The sequence below is a fragment of the Cornus florida genome, unplaced genomic scaffold (assembly GCF_030987335.1).
Source record: "Cornus florida cultivar Cherokee Brave unplaced genomic scaffold, ASM3098733v1 CherokeeBrave_3.0.0_Hap2_Chr05, whole genome shotgun sequence".
Classification (NCBI taxonomy): Eukaryota; Viridiplantae; Streptophyta; class Magnoliopsida; order Cornales; family Cornaceae; genus Cornus; species Cornus florida.
Window position 1 is genome coordinate 105,053,705 of NW_026775575.1, and position 18,279 is coordinate 105,071,983.

An 18,279-nucleotide genomic window follows, 5' to 3' on the forward strand; every position below is an offset into this window, starting at 1 on the left:
GCTCTTTATTGCTGACATAACGTCATCATCTTTGTCATAAAAGTGTAAGCACTCGCATATATATATATATATATACACAGATATAGCATTACCCTAATTTAATGTCACTGGACTGGCGTTGGCCTCGGCACCAAATATATCCAGTAATGCCAACGGTCTTTACTTCAAGCTTTATTTTCTCTGTCTTCTTAATTTCTAAAACAACTCGAAAAGAAAAAAAAAAAAATTTATCCAGTAATGCCAACAGTTTTTACTGTAAGTTTTATTTTTTCATCTTCTTAATTTCTAAAACAACTCGAAACGAAAAACTATGTAATAAAACATCAATTCTTAATGCACAACAAAAATAATAATAACAAAATAAAAATAACAGGCATTAAGTCATTAACGCGTTTGATTTACGTAATTATGCCGATACATGACGCATTAGAAAAGATTAGCGCAAAGGAAGAATTGTTATTATTATTATTTTGCACAAAGGAAGATGCAAGCGTGATCCATTTGCTAATATTTTGACTTGTAAGGTTACAAGGGATCTATCACGTTAAAGTTAGACAAAACTCTAGTCAAGAAAATAATGTTTCTTTAGAGAAATTTCTGATTAATTAACTGTGTTTAAAGTCATATTGTCTTGGATAACGTGACATCTTTAATTTAATAATTTTTTTTTTTTATTTTTAAAAAAAGGATAATTTCTATTTCACAGATCGGTGGATAGTGATGTTCACTAGACAGTCTCCACAATTGAGGTGGCATGGTGGCTATGCCTGATTTTTAAAATTTGAAAGACTTTTCCAAGCACTGAAAGCCAACTATTTTCTTCTCTTCAGGAACATAAACGACCTAATCTTGTTCCCACTTCACTTGTTTTACAGAGTTGACAAGTTCTAATTTTTACGGGAAACATCTCTAGCCAAGTGATAAATCCTTGATCAAGATTTAGTAGGCCCCATCTCAAAATTAAGATTAATTGCAAATTCTACGCTGTAGTGAAGGTGTATATTTCTACGATTCCAAAATCTACGACAGATCTACAAATTGATGTTATGATGTTGATTCTTATTTAGAGTCTAATATTTATAATCATATGATAACTGATGAGAATCAAATTCTCGAGCAAATTGTGATCAGTCTTCATACCTTATTCACAATGGTCCCTGCTCAAACGCTTGGCACTCAGCTCCGAGCTGTGTGACATGGATTCAGACAGAATTCCAACACCACCATTCTATGACAGTTTTGGTGGTGATGGGTTCATCTTGTTGGAATGAGACCGCAACCTTTAGGCCATGTAAACATAACAAGCTTAAATCCTGTCATAAAAAGTAGGTTGACTGGGTATGAGAGAACCAAATATCGCTCAAGCCAACCTGCTTGAACATTGAATGAGCTATAATCAAACACCAAACTCCACCCACATCCAGTTATTTATGCTCAAAACTCAAAGCTCAACTCAGGTTCTGTTTTATGTAACACCGTTTATGATCTAAACAAGTATAGACCTGTTTTGGTTCAGTTTTTTAAAGAATAATACATTTTGAACATTATTTCAGGATCTACAATGTTGTGTCCTAACCATTGAGCTTTGAGTAGGGATATTCTGTGATGAACCTACACAAGCAGAGTCCAACAAAATGCAACTTCGTAAGCATCATGCCCTAAAATCACCCCGAACAAGGAAAACATCATTGCACTTCTACAAGGCATATAGGATCAAAACCAGGTTCTCATATAGATGACATTAGACCATCAACTTGTCATGGGTTCCATAGGTCTTCATAAACATAGCACCTCCACAAGTGAAATTGTACGAGTGCTAGAAGATTGTTATCATCATTAATCACATAATTCTACATGTCCAAAGCTCCAAACAAGAAAAGCAGGCCAAGTAAAATCCTTATGTTTCTAAAAACAGCAAAACCATACATGCTTTTTGGATGTCTATGAACCGGGGACAAACTTCGAAACTAACTAGAGAGAACTGGCAGTTTATACATGTAATAAGATTCAAGGAATAACTTAAAGCATACGCCGCTTCTTTGCAAGATTCTCAAAAACCTGGTGAACGTCAGCAGATGTGATTGGCTTTGATGGGTCATAGGACTCCTAAGAAGGGCAAATAAAAATTGACAGGTGTTATTATAAACAAATAGCTCTAGTTGAATGAAAAAATAGATTATGTTTTGAAATGTAAGACTGATTAACATTAATCAAAGCATTAAACTATCAAATACCAAGGACATACCAGGAAAGAATGAATCTCATTCTTAATGTCGGCAATGCCATTCAGAATCTCTATTTTCTCTACATGACCAAGCTTATTAAGAAAGTTCAACTCAACACCCTCTTGTTGCTGCAACTTCTCATCCCTCCTCTGCTTTGCCATTTTCTCATACTCCGCAATCGAGTCCTCCCTGTCCAGCAAAAAACTAATTCTCCTCTGCTTGTAGAAATCTGCACATTTATCGCATCTGCAAATGATGTCTCTCCAGTTTTTTGAAAGGAACATTGGTTTACTATTTTCTAAAACAGGCGGAGCTACAGCCAGATCAACTCCAATAAGACATGTGGAACTTGGCCCAGCACCTTGGATGCACTGATTTAAGCCCATATTACTCTCAAAATTTCCTACAAGCAACTCACTCTTCCCAACTGACACAGCTTCAGTATCAACATTGGTTACAGCAATGTCCGGTTTGGGAGAAGAGCCAGACAAACAAACAGCATTCTCAAACTCCCCAGAGGATCCACAAGCTGAAGGCATGTCTTCCAACACATTTTTTTCTTTGGCTGTATTAGCAGCATCAGGCTGCCTAACTGCTGCCCAAATGTTTTGAGGATAAAGGGTCAGGAAAGAACAAACTTCTGAGCAAGCAGGACAGATAAAATCCTCGTACAGAGGCTCTCCTTCTTCATCTCTTGGAATCTGTGGTACAAGCAAAGGATGAATGTAGATCTTAATCATAATAAGAGGTCAGAATGAAAAAAAGTGGAAAAACACAAGACGAAAATCTGATTCCAAAAAAATAATACACATAAGATATGGAGCGCTAAATAGTAAGTTTGAGTCCTAATTATATACATATATATATATATATATATAATTATGAATGAGAAATTGTTGCAACACGGAGCCCCAGAACATCTTTTTGTTAAGGAAAAATCTTCAATATGGTATAGAGCCAATAACAGGATCTCATACCACTAAAAGAAATTACATAATTATCACAGAAATAAAAAGTAATATAATACATAATTTGAACTAGAGAAGCTGATTTACCCAGGGATAAAAATAAAAATAAAAATAAAAACTAAAGAAGCTGATTCTTATGCTCAATCCTGTTGATACTTGATAAAAAAATTAGTAGATATATAAAAAGAAAAGCTCAAACAATAAATTAAACCTAAGGTTTAAGTGCTCCTCAATTTCGGATCATAAGCTATCAGGGCTCAGCATGAGGCAAATCTCAGTGTTGCATAATGAATCCAAAAGGCACAGATTGCATAAGACATAATGACTTTCAAAACATTAGACGTTCTATGGTTTCATAACCATCATACTCTAAGGTAGCCAACATGCATCAACAACAGAGTGGAATAATACCTGGAAGAAGCATAAACTAATACGATAATACTGCTAATTTCAGATACAAACATAGACATGGTTTTGAAAATCAGCTTAAACCATTAAGTAACAGTATTGGCAAGTTCCAAATCCATTGAACTGATGTAGCAGACCTGTTGAAGTTCACTTGCTACTCTGTTGTAGTGATCCACTTTGGTGGCATAGCAATCCACTAAGAGGTCGGAGGTTGTAATGGCCTGTTACAAATGTAAATATTGAATTCATCTACCTACCTAAGTTTTTTCTTTTTCAATTCGCTTGTAGAATAAGTATAGAAACTCCTATGAAGGTGCCTCATTCGTTTCGGACACACATCACATACCAACAATTGACGAGCACTCTTACACACGTATACAACACTTTATGGACATTCATAATTTTTTTTTTTTTTTTTTTTGATAAGTAAGATTTTATAAAAACGCTCAAAAGGGGAGCGGAACCCATGGAAACACAAGGGCCACAAGGCGCCTTAAACCTTCAAAGAGGCCAAAACCACAATAATCTCCTCAATAGATCTATAATCTCTCCCTGAAACCCAACAAAAAAGAGTGGAAATAATAGAAAACTTAAACGTAGAAATAGATTTCTTCTTTCCATCAAAATATCTCCTATTTCGCTCAAGCTAAATGCACCACCAAATACAAAGAGGCGTAGCCCTCCAAGCCTCCTGAATGAGAATCCCAACAGAAACACCTCTCCAAGCCTCGATCAACCCTCTAGAGGAACAAAGCATAACCCAATGGATCCCAAATAATCCAAGCATCAAATACCAACAGTCTCTGGCCATGCTACAGTGCAAAAGGAGGTAGTCAACTGTCTCCTCATCACACAAGCACATATAACAATGATTGACCACCACTTAATTCCTCCTCCTCAAGTTATCCTGGGGTTAAAATCTTGCCCAGGACGGAAGTCCAAGTGAAAAAGGCAACCTTACGGGGGGCCTTAGATCGCCAAATAGACTTCCAAGGGAAAGGGCCTCCGGAATCAACCGAAAGGCACTTAAAAAAGGACCTAATCTCGAAACGACCCTGAGAGTTAGGAACCCAAAGCCAACAATCCGAATCCCCAACTATGATCACCTGGCGATACAGAACTTCCAAAAAACGAGTAACATCCTCTAAAGTGAACATCCCAAGTCAGTCTCCCGTTATCAAGGTGATAACAGTTAACCACCATGGTCTGTCTATGAGAAGCGATCCTATAGAGCCGTGGGAAAGCGAGAGCAAGAGGAAGCTCCCCACACCAGAGATCCTCCCAAAATCTGATCCTCCTATCATCTTTGATCCGAAATCGAACATGTTTGCAAAAATCATCCCAACCCCTCCGAATAAGAGTCCAAACCCCCACCCCCCTAGGACCACGAATCTCAGCAGAGCACCACCCACCACTGCTCTCCCCAAACTTGCTTGTGATAACTCTCCTCCAAGGCCAATGCCTCTCAATCCCAAACCTCCATAACCATTTTCCAAGGAGAGCCTTATTGAAAGGCAACAACCTCCTTAACCCTAAACCTCCACACCGAATCGGACGGCACACATGCTCCCACCGAACCAGATGATATTTGAACTCCTCTCCCCCCCCAACCCAAAGAAAGTTGTGCTGCAATCTCTCGATTCTCTCAGCCACAGAAGGAATCTGGAAGAGAGAGATGAAATAACTGGGGAGGCTAGAAAGGGTGCTCTTAATCAGAGTAACCCGACCCCCCTTTGAGAGATACTGCTTTTTCCAACCCGCCAGCCTCCTCTCAAATCTATCCACAACCGGATCCCAACTCCCTACACATCTCGAAGGGGTTCCCAAAGGCAACCCTAATAAGAAATGGGAAAAGAGTCAGTGCGACATCCAAGAATCTGAGCAAACATCTCGATCTCAGGGAACCCAACTCCACGACCGTCTTTAGCAATCTGCTAAGAGCCTCCATCACAAAAAGGAACAAGAATGAAGAAAGCGGATCCCCTTGTCTCAAGCCCCTCAAAGAAGAGAAAAAAACCCGTCAGAGCTCCATTCACAATGACAGAAAATCGAGCACTAGAGATACAGAAAAGAATCCATCTCCTCCAATGCCCGCCAAACCCCATCCTCTCCAATAAATAGAGGAGGAAGCTCCAACTAACATGATCAAATGCCTTCTCAATATCCAGCTTACATAAAACACCCAGAATCCCACAACTCAAACGGGAGTCCACACATTCACTAGCAATAAGAACTGAATCTAGAATTTGACGACCTCCCACAAAGGCATTCTGAGAATAAAAAATGACGCCATCCATAACTTTCCTCAACATAGAGGCCAAAACTTTCACAATCAACTTGTAAAAACAGCCCACCAAACTGATAGGGCGAAAATCCCTAACATCCATCACTTCACCCTTCTTCGGAATAAAAGCAAGAAAAGTGGCATTCAAGCTCTTCTCAAAAGAACCCTGAACATGGAAGGCGTGAAAAGAGCCCGTCACCTCCTCACGGACCACCTCCTAGTACTCCAAAAGGAATCTCATAGAGAAACCATCTGAACCAGGGGCTTTATCCCCATTACAGCTCTTCAAAGCAGACAAAACTTCCTCTTCCGTAAAAGGCTCTTCCAAAGCAGAAGACTCCTCACCCGAAATAGAATCAAAGTGTAGCCCATCAAGCAAAAGGAGTCAACCAGCTGGTTCAGTGAACAACTTCGAAAAGTAATCAGTAAAACCCTTACAAATCTCCTCCTCCTTGCAAAACATCTCCCCATCCACCCGAATCCTCCCAATGTGATTGCCCCTTCTGTGAGCATTGGCAAGTCGATGAAAAAAATTAGTATTATTGTCACCTTCCTTGAGCCACAAAGCTCTAGACTTCTGTCTCCACGAAATCTCCTCCATGGCGGCGATCTCAGCAAACTCTGCCCGACACTCCACCCTCTTAAGCTTCACAGGAACCGGCAAAAGGCCCTGACCCTCCATCCTATCAATATTAGCAATCTCAAAGAGAACACGATTCTTCCGCCAAGCCAAATTTCCAAAAACCTCTTTGTTCCAAACTTTAAGATCATTCTTCAAAAGACGAAGCTTGCCTGCCAGAGAATGACTAGGGGAGCCACTCACTCCATATCCCACCCACCAGGATCGAACTTGCTCCAGAAAACCCTCAACCTGAAGCCACATATTCTCAAATCTGAAAAGGGACTTTCTGCTACGCAACCCACCACAGTCCAACATCAACGGAACATGATCAGACAAAGGGCAAGCCAAAGTGGACTGAACAACATCGAAAAACTTCTCCTCCCAATCACTCAACAAAAGGAATCTGTCAAGTCGAGAGAGAGTAGGAGGATAGCGACCACTTGACCAAGTGTAAGGTCCACCCACCAAAGGTAAATCAAACAAACAAAATGCATCAATAAACTCCGAGAAGGACACCATGTCAGTTGTCCATCTGCCCCCACTCGATCTCTCAAAAGGGGAACGCACAACATTGAAATCCCCACCGATACACCAAGGCATCGACCATCTCCCACGAACCTCCCCCAATTCCTCCCAAAGTAAATGACAGACACAATCCTCTGGAGGGCCATAAATACCAGAAAAAACCCAACAAAAGCCATCCTCCACCATAAAGAGAACGCAGGAAGCCGAGAAAAGCCCAACCTGAGAGTCCAACAAAGAGACCCACCGGTTATCCCACATAATCAGGATACCGCCCGAAGAGCCAATCGCATTCAAAGCAAACCATTCCACAAATCTCCCTCCCCACAAGCTTCGAACAATCACATCCGTCATTGAGACAATCTCAGTCTCTTGCAGACACGCAACATGACCACCTGCTTTCCGAATCACCGATTTCACCACTTTCCTTCTAGCTGGGTCGTTAAGACCCTTGACATTCCAAGAAAGAATTTATAGCTTCATAGGGAAACAGTAGAGTTGATAATTTCCCCCCTCCTACCACTAGCCCTCTCCCTAGACCCCTTATTCCTCCTTTCATAAGTGACAAACGTCGTGGGGCTCGGAATTCCCCTCTCCTCCCTCTCCACTGGGAAGCTCTCCCTACTACCCATTCTATCAGCAAACTGAGCATTAAGAACATCAAGGAATAAACTGGTTGCCTCCTCCATCCAACCCTCGAAAGAAACCCCCAAAAGGGAACCCACCTCAGCACCCTTTTCCCTCACCCAATCATCCTCCAAGTCAGCCACACCTGTAACAAAATCAATCCCTTCCACAAAATCCCCTTCCGGTCTAACAACAGCCAAAGGGGTAAGCAATTCCAAATCAGATTCACATCCATTCCACAGAACCATACCCAAGCCCCCTTGAAATGATGAACACGACCCATCCTCCCCATTCTCAACATTCGATAGGGATGGAGAGCAGCTAGATAATGGGGTCCCAAACACCTCATCAGCCAAATGATCATTCTACTCATACTGAAAACCTTTCAAAGCAAGATGAGCTCGCAAATCATTCAAGAGCACAGCAGCTGAAACATCATCAATCTTGATTTTCACATCCCGGCCGACACATACAGTAATACCTTCACTGTTAACATCACATATCCGGGGGGATCCCAACTCGTTGCCACTACTTCCACCATGTCGATCTTCACAAACAGGTTCCGACTCCCTTTCAAAAACCGAGGACAAACATTTTGAAACGGAAGAAACCACCCCCTTTTTCAACCCCAAGTTCCTTCGTGACTCCCCACAAGGGTGAGAAGAAAAGGAAGAAGAAGGGAGAAAAATAGAAGGCTCATGCAAAACAAAAGACTTACCCGAATCAGAGTCAAGTTGTTAGTCCGGAATCCACTTCTGCTTCTCCTTTCTCGTCCATCTTTTTCGAAAAGCAGGAAGAAACACCTTCTTCTTCAAACGATGCCTCTGCACAATCCTTTTTGAACACCGACCTCTTCTGGAACCTTCAGAAAACGCACCAGATGGTTGAGAGTCAACGCCATCCACAATATTACTCAACGGCCCAAAGCGGTTACCCAAAACTGGCCCAGAAAGAGAAATAGAAGAACCCAATCCACCCTTCAATCCATAGCCCAACTCATCAGGTCTAGGAGCCAAGCAAACAACTTCTTTTGGATGGGCCGCTCCACCTAGCCGACACCTAGACAGTGGACACTTGACTAACTTATCCCAGACATTCCCAACCAAGTATTATTTGACATAAACGCATTTAAGAGTATGCACGTCCGAGTGAATAGTTGTTAAAGGCACACCTAGGCTCCAAAAAGGACCCAGGCTCATCAAGGTTTAGCTAGAGTGCCTCCACCTAGTACAGGCTAGGCTTCTTCAGTCGGGCTCCAATAAAGCCCTCAGGCTCGCACTTTTTAGTAGGCTCCAAGCTCGAAAAAAGCACGCCATCATTTTTTTTATATTGTTCAAATTTATAAAATATTTAACAAAATTCATAACGTTATGATTCACTACTTACATTAATTGCATTCAGTATTTGATTATGAATATCTATGACAAATATGTTTAAGGTTTGCATGATTAAAGTTTTAATTGTTTGTAATCACATTTAATTTGGTTAATGCATATGCATATGAAAGGATTTATGAGCATTAACTTACTTGATCCTCTTAGTTGAAATATCAAAAATCCCATTATTATTTGTCGCGCATCTTGAATTGTTCCAATTGTACATTGATTTTATTGAATATACTTGCAAATAGAAAAGATATATGTGTGCAGATTTAGCTAATCCATTGAATTGATATGTTGAAAATATTTCTTATTTTGACATGTTTGTGTTGCATAAATTAATTATTCTTCATATACTTATAATTAATATGCACTATTACACAAGTGCCTTAATTTGATTAGGCTTGCGCCTTATATTGAGTCTTGAGCATTTAACAACCATGACGGTCCAATGATATTGGAAACAATATGAACACACCCAAAAGTATAACACATGGTCACCACAAGTCATGTCAAGAATGCAATGATACTTTTTCTAAATATGCAATACTTAGCATAGAAATTAAAAATTAATTAAAGTTATAATTATCTTTTCAACATACGTATATAAAAAATAAAAAAAATCGTATACGTATATAACAAAAATCGTATTTATATATAGCCATGTCCAATCATGTTCATGTCCTACACTTTTTGGATTTTACATGTCAGCCATCCATGTTGTATCATGTCCATGCTTGTGCTACTTAGCTTTTAATCTTGGAATGCCATAGAAACACTATATAACTAGAAATTTAACATCCAAAATAACAAACTTATGAGATCTAACTTTAGATCTCAATCAAGCTTCTCGATTATTCGTTTCAATGGTAAGTTTCAAATTTTATTTTTACTCTCTACCATTGTGAGCAAATTTAGTTTTGATTTATCAATTCTATCCACAGATCTCTGATTTGAAGTTAAAATTTAAAAAATTGTCAATAGCCTATATACAACTTTCCTAGATCTCTATGGATCTACCGCCTATTTTACTTATACAAAAACAGTGAGGTTTTTTGCCGACAACTTAAAATAAATAAAAAGTCGTACTCAAATAGTCAAATTATATCATGTTTTATAAATACAAACAATTCACTATAACATAATAAAACTTAAATTTATGCGATATGAGCTGAAACAAGTAAATCGCCACAATTTGCAGAAACTGTGACAAAAAATAAAATAAAATAAAAAATGACAGTTCCAATCGTTTGCGTCTGCCACACACATATGCGCCACCACTACTATTGCCGTTAAGGCGGCCAGTATCACATTTAGAGCCACGAACATAGGTATAGGTGCAGCATAAACATTCACTTCGTTACTTTAATCCCTCGAAAGGACAGTTCATAACCTTAGATGAAATGATAATACACATATCTATCCCACCTAATGACCATCTCTCCATATGTTGGAGATTTAATCTATAATAGGTAGTTAAGTAAGTCATCAGAGGTTCCAACCAGGAGGGAGGGGGGAATGGGAGAAAAAAAAAAAAAAAAAAAAAAAACAGAGGTTCCACCCCTGAACATTTCTCCAATATTTTGTAAATTAATCTACCAGCATTGATCAGCAACCCTTGTACAGTACCACACTTATTAGCGCATGGTATTGGCCCTTGGAATAGCTGATTGCAAGGAAAATATACTATGAACAAAAATAAACCAAAAGGCGTGACAGCAATAATGAGATACCATGGGCAGAAAACCAATGAGAAAACATGTGAGCTACCAACCTCATCAGAAGACCCCAGACCAAGATGCTCCTCATGAAACCAGTCCTCACAGATACAGCACTGAATCATCTCTACTTGCTCTTCAACATCTGGATCAGGATAAGGACGACCACATGTGCAGTATGAACCTTTGAAGTTATGATTGTATGAATTTTCCACATTTTCTATATCTTTATTTGGAAAAAGCTTGCAGAAGAACTCCCCAAATTTTGAATTCCCACAATCACACCTGAAATTTCTCTTCGTCCACAATTCCAAGATCTTGTCCATGTAGTAAATGACACACAACCATCAAAAACAACAAAAAGTATTACAAGGATAGTATTACTAAATCTGAGTTTTTAGCACAGAAAACTGCAACAAAATTTGAGCAGGAGGTATCATCTAGACAAATATATGAGTGCAAATTATGACATATAATTTGTCGCCAAATAGGTCAACTTTCAAAACCATGTAAAGTGTATATGTAAACAGGGTAATATTTCAGATACGTTTGGAGAAACCAAAAGGAAAGCAATCCATGTTTTCAACAGAAGAAAGAACCAGCCCTAAAAAATCAAAATCAAAATAAAAAAAGTCTTCATGAAGAGAACTCTCGACAAGAAAGAAAACCATGTAGATAAAACACAAAAATCAATAACCGTAATTACATGGATTCATTTTATTCAAACAGTGTATGACAATACAACTGACAAGGGAAAAAATTTTGAAAGCAGAAAATGATCAACTGATCAACTAAAAGTACTTCCAGAAAATGATCAACTAAATTGACTACATACTTTAATAGGATTATCACACTTTTTTCTTTTCTTCTCATTTCTTTCTTTCTTTCTTTCCTTTTTTTTTTTTTTTTTTGGCACTAAAACTAAACTCTTGGTCGTGAATACTATTGGTTAGTGTAGGTGGAAGGTTAGCCATATCCCATGACTAATCATGCCACGTGTCACCAATGATGACTGCGGCACATATGACTATAATAATGGTAATAAATAAAATAAGATGGCGAACTCTTGACGTACTAAGAGTGAATAGTGTCACCGGTCACATGGAAGGCCCATCAATGGATACATCTATATATACATGTGCGGGTGTGTCTCACATGGAAATACTAACATCAAGCTAAGTGAAACAGCTGTAGCGCTGGAAACCTAATGAAACTCCATGGAATACCCAGGTCCATGAAATGGCCTTGCTTATGTAATCGAGGACCTCCTCTCTACAGATAAGCCTTGTAGCCAGCACAATACTACGAGGAGTATTTCTCTACGGATAAACCTTGATCATTATCCTTGCCATTATCCCGCACAAACGAGGTCAACCACATGGATTCTTTTTTTTTCACTCTTTTCTATCATAAGCCATATCTCCCACTAGATTTAATTTTTTTAAATCATTTCTTATCACTTCATTCCATGTTAGTTTTGATCGACCTCTTTGCTTCCCTTCTATGCAAATAAAGCTACCTCTACTCACAGATGCATATATAGATCAGCGTTGAATATGCCCATGGATAAACCTCGATGATTCATAATAAGCTTAGAGGAGTTCCAATCTACAGATAAACCTTGAAGGTGCTCCTCTCTATGAATAAACAAGGAGGATGATTTGAAACTTTCAAGAAGTCCCTTGCACTGGTTAATTCCAAGAACTAGACTCAATGAGGAGAGCCGACAAACCAAAGGCAAAGTTTGTAGGAACATCTTGAAGGGTTCTCCTGGGATCCTAAGATTATTAGTTTGGTAGCCGAGATTGAATTAGGCAACTCTACCAAGAGTCTTGACTTCCCTTAGTGAGGCAGAGAAGAGCAAGTCCCCTTAACAGAACCATCACATTCAATGGCCATCTCTTCACATTAAATACGCCCCTGACATCTGTTCTAGGAAGCACGGACACGCCAAAATCCATGTCTGGATTTTTATTTTTTTATTTTTGGACACAAAGCTGACACTCCGCAGACACGCCATTGTATTTTGTCTGACACTCGTGTCCTATTTTGGGGGTCCGACACGCGTGTCTTCTTATTTTTTTTTTTTTCTTTTTCATTTTCCTTTTTTTTTTTTTTTATGAATTTGTTTTCCTCTTCTTCATTGTTGATATAATATCAATTGTTGCATATGACTTGTAATGAAATATGAATTAATTCTTGATTTAATTTCAGCTGCTCTGAGTCTGTGACTTACTGACTTGTAAACACATAAGAATTTATTTCATTCTTTCTTTGCTGAGTCATTGACTGCTGTTCTTTCTTTTGCTGACCGCTGTGTTTACTTCTTTCTTTGCTGACTGCTGTAACCATGGTTAAACAATCACGGATGTTATGACTATGCTATTGTATTTGGAGTAAAGTTGCAATGATGATTAAATGATACAAGTTATCATTCTAACGTCTTGTTTTTTATTTGGTTTATGATTTAGTGACATTGTTCTCTTATAGTTTATTAGTTATGACTTGTGTATTTTTTTCATTGTGAGGTTGATGAAAAACAGTAAAACACTTAATTTTTAAACTACTACATCACATTTTTATTAAAAAAAATGTATATATTATTTGCCATGTCCCCGCCGTATCCGTGGCCTAATTTTTTAGGATTTGCCATGTTGCCGTGTCCATGTCGTGTCGTATCCGTGTCCGTGCTTCTTAGCATTTGTTCCCCTCTTTAACCAAATAAGGCCAACAAATTTACTTTGAGGAATCATACAATTCAAATATTGCATTAACCGAGTCTTTTTATTCATGAAATTCTATATCTATTCCATTTCTCAAGAGAAAGTCAAAGGTCTTCGATCCTTCATTTGTAAAGGGGTGAGCTCCGCATTGAGCATATTCAATAAATTGGTCGTAGTCATATTCACCACCTTAAGCCAAATATACAGTTATTTAAGTGAAATGACACTTACTCGTGGAGTCCCCAAAACCCGTCCAATCACCTAATCCAAGTAAACACAAGTTAAGGACCAGAGGGAGTCCCTTTCTACACAACGGTCTTTGGCCAACAGAGAGGAAGTATAAAAAGAGTAAAAAGTTAGTGAGGTGGTAGAAAATAGAGATAAAGCAACCATCGAAAACAGAAAACCCCTTGGCTAGAAATTGGGATGACACCTAATCACCACCATAAAGGGAATTATCAAAGGGGGATCTACCTCCATCCTTCTCTCTCAAGTCTCATTCTTGGAGGTTCTCCATGACAGCCTAGACCTCCACTTAGCCTCTTACCTTTATAGACCCCACATTGGTCAATGTAACTCCTCACATCAATACTATACGAGCCACAATTAGAGAACAAAACACCCCAAGAAAAAGAAAAGATCAGCAACTTAGATAAATAATCTGTTGATCCATAATATACTCGGAAACCCTTTTTTTTTTTTTTGAAGGAATAGACTCAAAAACCATAGTACCTTGATATAATAGGATTATGCCCTTATAACATTTAAAAAATTATTCTTGCAATAAATATGTCTTCAAATAAATGTGTGATGCTCAGCAAGTACAACAATGTAACATGACAGTGCATGAGAAATAGGCAGCATTAGCACTTTTTAGAGAGAACACTAATTGCAGTATTCATTAAATATTCACACCTAGAAGTTAATATATTAGGCATATCAATCAAGTCATTGTACTGGATGATACCTCATGGCCATCATGGCAAGACAAGCTACAGGCCGTGCAAACCCCAGCATTCCCATCTGGGCTGCAAGTCAAACATGAGAAAATCGCCTGCCTCTTCATGTAACCACTGGCATATGTGCATTCCTTACCCTCATCGCCGCCCAAAACCAAATCCGCTTCCTTAAAGTACAATTGATTAGGAAACACAGAAAGGAAAATAAATAAATAAACAATGAAGTTAATATAAAGATCAGCAACTTTTTAAAAAAAAGTTTGTTGAGCACTTGATCCACAATAATATTCGGGAATCACTATATCCTAATATGGTTCGTTTAGTCAGTGAATTAGGTTTAATGCTAATACTGAAACAGGTAGTCTTAAATTAAATTGGCACACAGTTTACATTACTTTCATTTGCTACAGGCTACAAGAGCTACCAACTTTTGATAGTTCATTACGAAGGGAGAAAAATAAACCAGCTGTGAAAATTTTAATCAAATTATTCAATATTTGTAAAAAAATAAAAAAATCTTCCAGCATTCAGTTGTAAACCAGAACAATACCATAACTAAACATTCAACTATAAAAGTATAACTATGTTTCACCATAAGTGACATGTGTTTGACAAGAAGAATTGATCCACCAAAATAGAAAAAAATTTGGGCATGGAACAATGTCTCCTTTTTTTTTTTTCTCCCTCCTTTTTAGTTTAATGCAATAAGGTATTGGTAGACTATGAGTTTGTATACCAAAGATTGCAAAAAGAAATGGTTCCACTAGTTCTGCAAGAAGACAGGATATAAACTGCCAACTATTGTACAAAAAACCTTTTAAACATTCATAATATAATCACAAGATAAAATAATTAGGTAAGATGCATATCTCAAAACTTGCATTGCTTTAATTCTCTGAATCTCCATTCATTGGGACAGCACAAAAAGCATTCTTTGCTATCAAATATGATAATATTTGGATGAATTGTCGGTATATTGTTATAACTAACCCATCCATTTAGTATATGACCACAAACTCAAATGATGAATTACACCTATCGTCTAAAATAATGAATGGTTTAGCATTAAGAAGCACATGAAGAAATAAAAATGAAATAAAAAAACAAAAACAATATCAAAATAATTTAGATGAACATTAGGAACAATACAACGCTTGCAACCTGTTATACCCTCACACTCACAAAACAAACCCTAAATTCTACATATACTTCACCGGCAGAAAACCAAACATTCTGTTTCCTTGCCATGCCAAGAACGTAAAAGAAAATGATATACGCTGAATTTTAAACATTTAGATTTTATTTTTCCACAGATCTGAATCACGAAACCTGGTCCAAACGAGCAAATTACGAACTGGTGTCCCAGTTTTCTGCGTACCTAATACAGAACGCTAAATCAAAAGTTAAATCGTATTTCCATTCCCTACATTTTCTCAGCAAACAAACAGACGAGCAGCATAAATCACAAACCATTCAGAAAAAAATTGAAGCAAATGAATGCAAAAAAAAACCTAGAATTTTATACGAGACCGAGTTTTACCAGCTCCTGTTCCTCAACACCCTTCAGATACTCTTGGATTGAAACCGTAGGCTCAGCTTCCTCTTCAAATACATCGGCCATTTTCACCTGATACGTATATATAGAGACTTAATAGTCAATAATTATGTAAGCCCTAAATTATATAGACCTAACATGTGATAATTATACGAACAACTGGACATTGAAGACATAGAGGAATACCCTGGAAAGAAGAAACCCTAGATTCTTCAGAGAGAGCTAGTGAAGTTCGAAGAAAGGGGTCTAATAAAATGATCGAGGGCACGAATGGAAGAGAGAGAGGGGTATGGGGCTTGGAGTAGAGTTATGGTTTTAGTATATGAGAGTGTGTTAGTTGAGAGCCGTACGGACACTTTCCCGCCACATCGAGCCAAGGTCTCTATCCAATTGCACAATGTTACTCATTTCCCTCCTCATTTGAATTGTCGCAGTGCTCTTTCCCTTTCGGGTTTGGGATTTTGATCTTAATATATACATACATATATATGTGTATATAATATGTTTTGATCATTTTATTACATATATTTCTTTGTGGTGTCCTAAATACTAAGAAGTTTCTAGTTTGATTGTTATTCAATTAATTGGCGTTGGCTTTCAATCTTGATTGTAGTTTCAATTTATAAAAATTGAGAAGACCATAGTTTTTAAACAAGCCCTTAATTGTTTGACATATAATAATAATCCCTTAGTAGTTAATTCAACTCGCTTTTGTTTTATTTTTATGACACATTGTGTTTTTGATAAGATTTGTGATTTTTTTTCCTTTTGTCTTGTAACATTTAGATGTCAATTGCAAAAAAATGTTGCTGTTAAGAGGAGAATTGAAGCCTTTTCTTTAAATTAGTGGAATAAATTAAACAAAGTGTATCAAATAGACAAAAGTGAGAGAAACCTTTAAATTGTTAATTACCTAAATAATTTTAACAAAATATTACATGCATATGTAATAAAATCAAAATTACGGTGTTGAAGATTGACACTAACGAATGAATTTTTTAAATGAAACCAAAATTGCATCTCAATTATCATCCAAGCTGGCATTAGCATTAAACATAAATGTTGAATTGGATAGAGGAAACTTGTGACCCATTCAACCACTTTGATGTGTCAAAAAAATAATACTAAATAAAAACCACTTTTGATGAATGTCCCAAGTTCCCGACCCAAGTTACTCCACCCACACTCGATAGCATATATGTTTCTTCATATTCTCACACATATTGCAACTCTCATATACACACTCCAGCACCAATATTAAAGGTTATATTAGCCCACTTTAATAAAGGGCCATAAATCAGCCCATTTAACAAAATGTAAAACCATAGGCCCATGTTCAATGCAGAATTCATAAAGTTTATACTACTTCAGAAAAGAACTGCATCGTGTCTGGATTAGGCCCAAAATGGTCCAATCTGGCACATGAATGATGACAAATTTAAATCTGCAACTAAATCGAATATCTGGCTACTAGAGTTGGTCTGGTTTAGTCAAACAACCAAGTTTCTCCACGTAATGTTTACCCATCAAATTTGAAACAGGGTCATTCTAACTAGTTTCGACCAGCTTGTTCACAAATCTAACCAGACGAGACAAGGTTTCTTTGGACTCAAACTCAGTTCGATTGACAAACCTAGTCCAGTTATTATTAACCACCTTAATGTATCATTAATAATCATAGTTTGTTTTTGTTAAAAAGTAATAATAATCATAGTTGTCATTGAAGATTCCACAAAACTTTAGTCCACACAGACACATAAACATTCCGTTATGTTACTAAGGTGTTACTAATGATGGAAAGTGAAATAGGTATATAAAATTTGGGTGATAGTTTCACTTAATAATTTAAATTTTTTGGTTGGTTTGCGAAGTATTCGTCCATTACCGTTGGTATAGAGCCAGAGTCAATTTCAATCCTTAATTTGGTGCCACGCCAAGTGACTGACGCAGAAGGTGTCCAGATATGCATGTCACCCGAATAGGTAAAGTGACCCGACCACAACAAGTGCATTGCGAGTTTAAGCGAAAAGAGTATTACAAGGAGAGAATTGCTCCACGCCGGATCCGAATAAGAAGTGAAATAAATATATGTGAGTCAGGTGTTAGCCCATCTAACACCTTAAATTTTTTGATTGAGTCACAAAGCACAGTTACCATACAACCACAATTTTCTAAGATTAATAATAGTTGTTAATGTTACTCATATTTATTTAGAAATAAACTTTTGTAAGATAATTGTTTAAGATTTTCACATGTTTGAATAGCATGCGAGTGACCAAATATGAAGTG

The 18,279-nt window shown here is 37.6% G+C and overlaps 1 protein-coding gene across 1 annotated transcript; it reads right to left on the reverse strand.

The window, feature by feature from the left end:
- Window positions 1-1,708: 1,708 nt before the first annotated feature.
- On the reverse strand, window positions 1,709-16,416 carry LOC132308210 (uncharacterized). Its single transcript, XM_059806227.1, has 6 exons — window positions 16,177-16,416; window positions 15,976-16,062; window positions 14,444-14,602; window positions 10,810-11,070; window positions 2,246-2,926; window positions 1,709-2,106 (listed from the first exon to the last, which is right to left on the reverse strand). The coding sequence occupies exons 2-6, from the start codon at window positions 16,054-16,056 to the stop codon at window positions 2,020-2,022; spliced, it is 1,269 nt and encodes a 422-aa protein (XP_059662210.1). The 5' UTR covers window positions 16,057-16,062; window positions 16,177-16,416; the 3' UTR covers window positions 1,709-2,019.
- Between the last annotated feature and the right edge of the window lie 1,863 nt (window positions 16,417-18,279).

Excerpts from the sequence above, each read along its gene's own strand:
- LOC132308210 (XM_059806227.1), bottom strand. The coding sequence starts at position 16,056 with ATGGCCGATGTATTTGAAGAGGAAGCTGAGCCTACGGTTTCAATCCAA. Across the intron at positions 14,603-15,975 it reads GTGTTGAGGAACAGGAGCTG|GAAGCGGATTTGGTTTTGGG; the intron begins GTAAAACTCGGT and ends TTGTACTTTAAG. Across the intron at positions 2,927-10,809 it reads GTCTGGGGTCTTCTGATGAG|ATTCCAAGAGATGAAGAAGG; the intron begins GTTGGTAGCTCA and ends CTTGTACCACAG.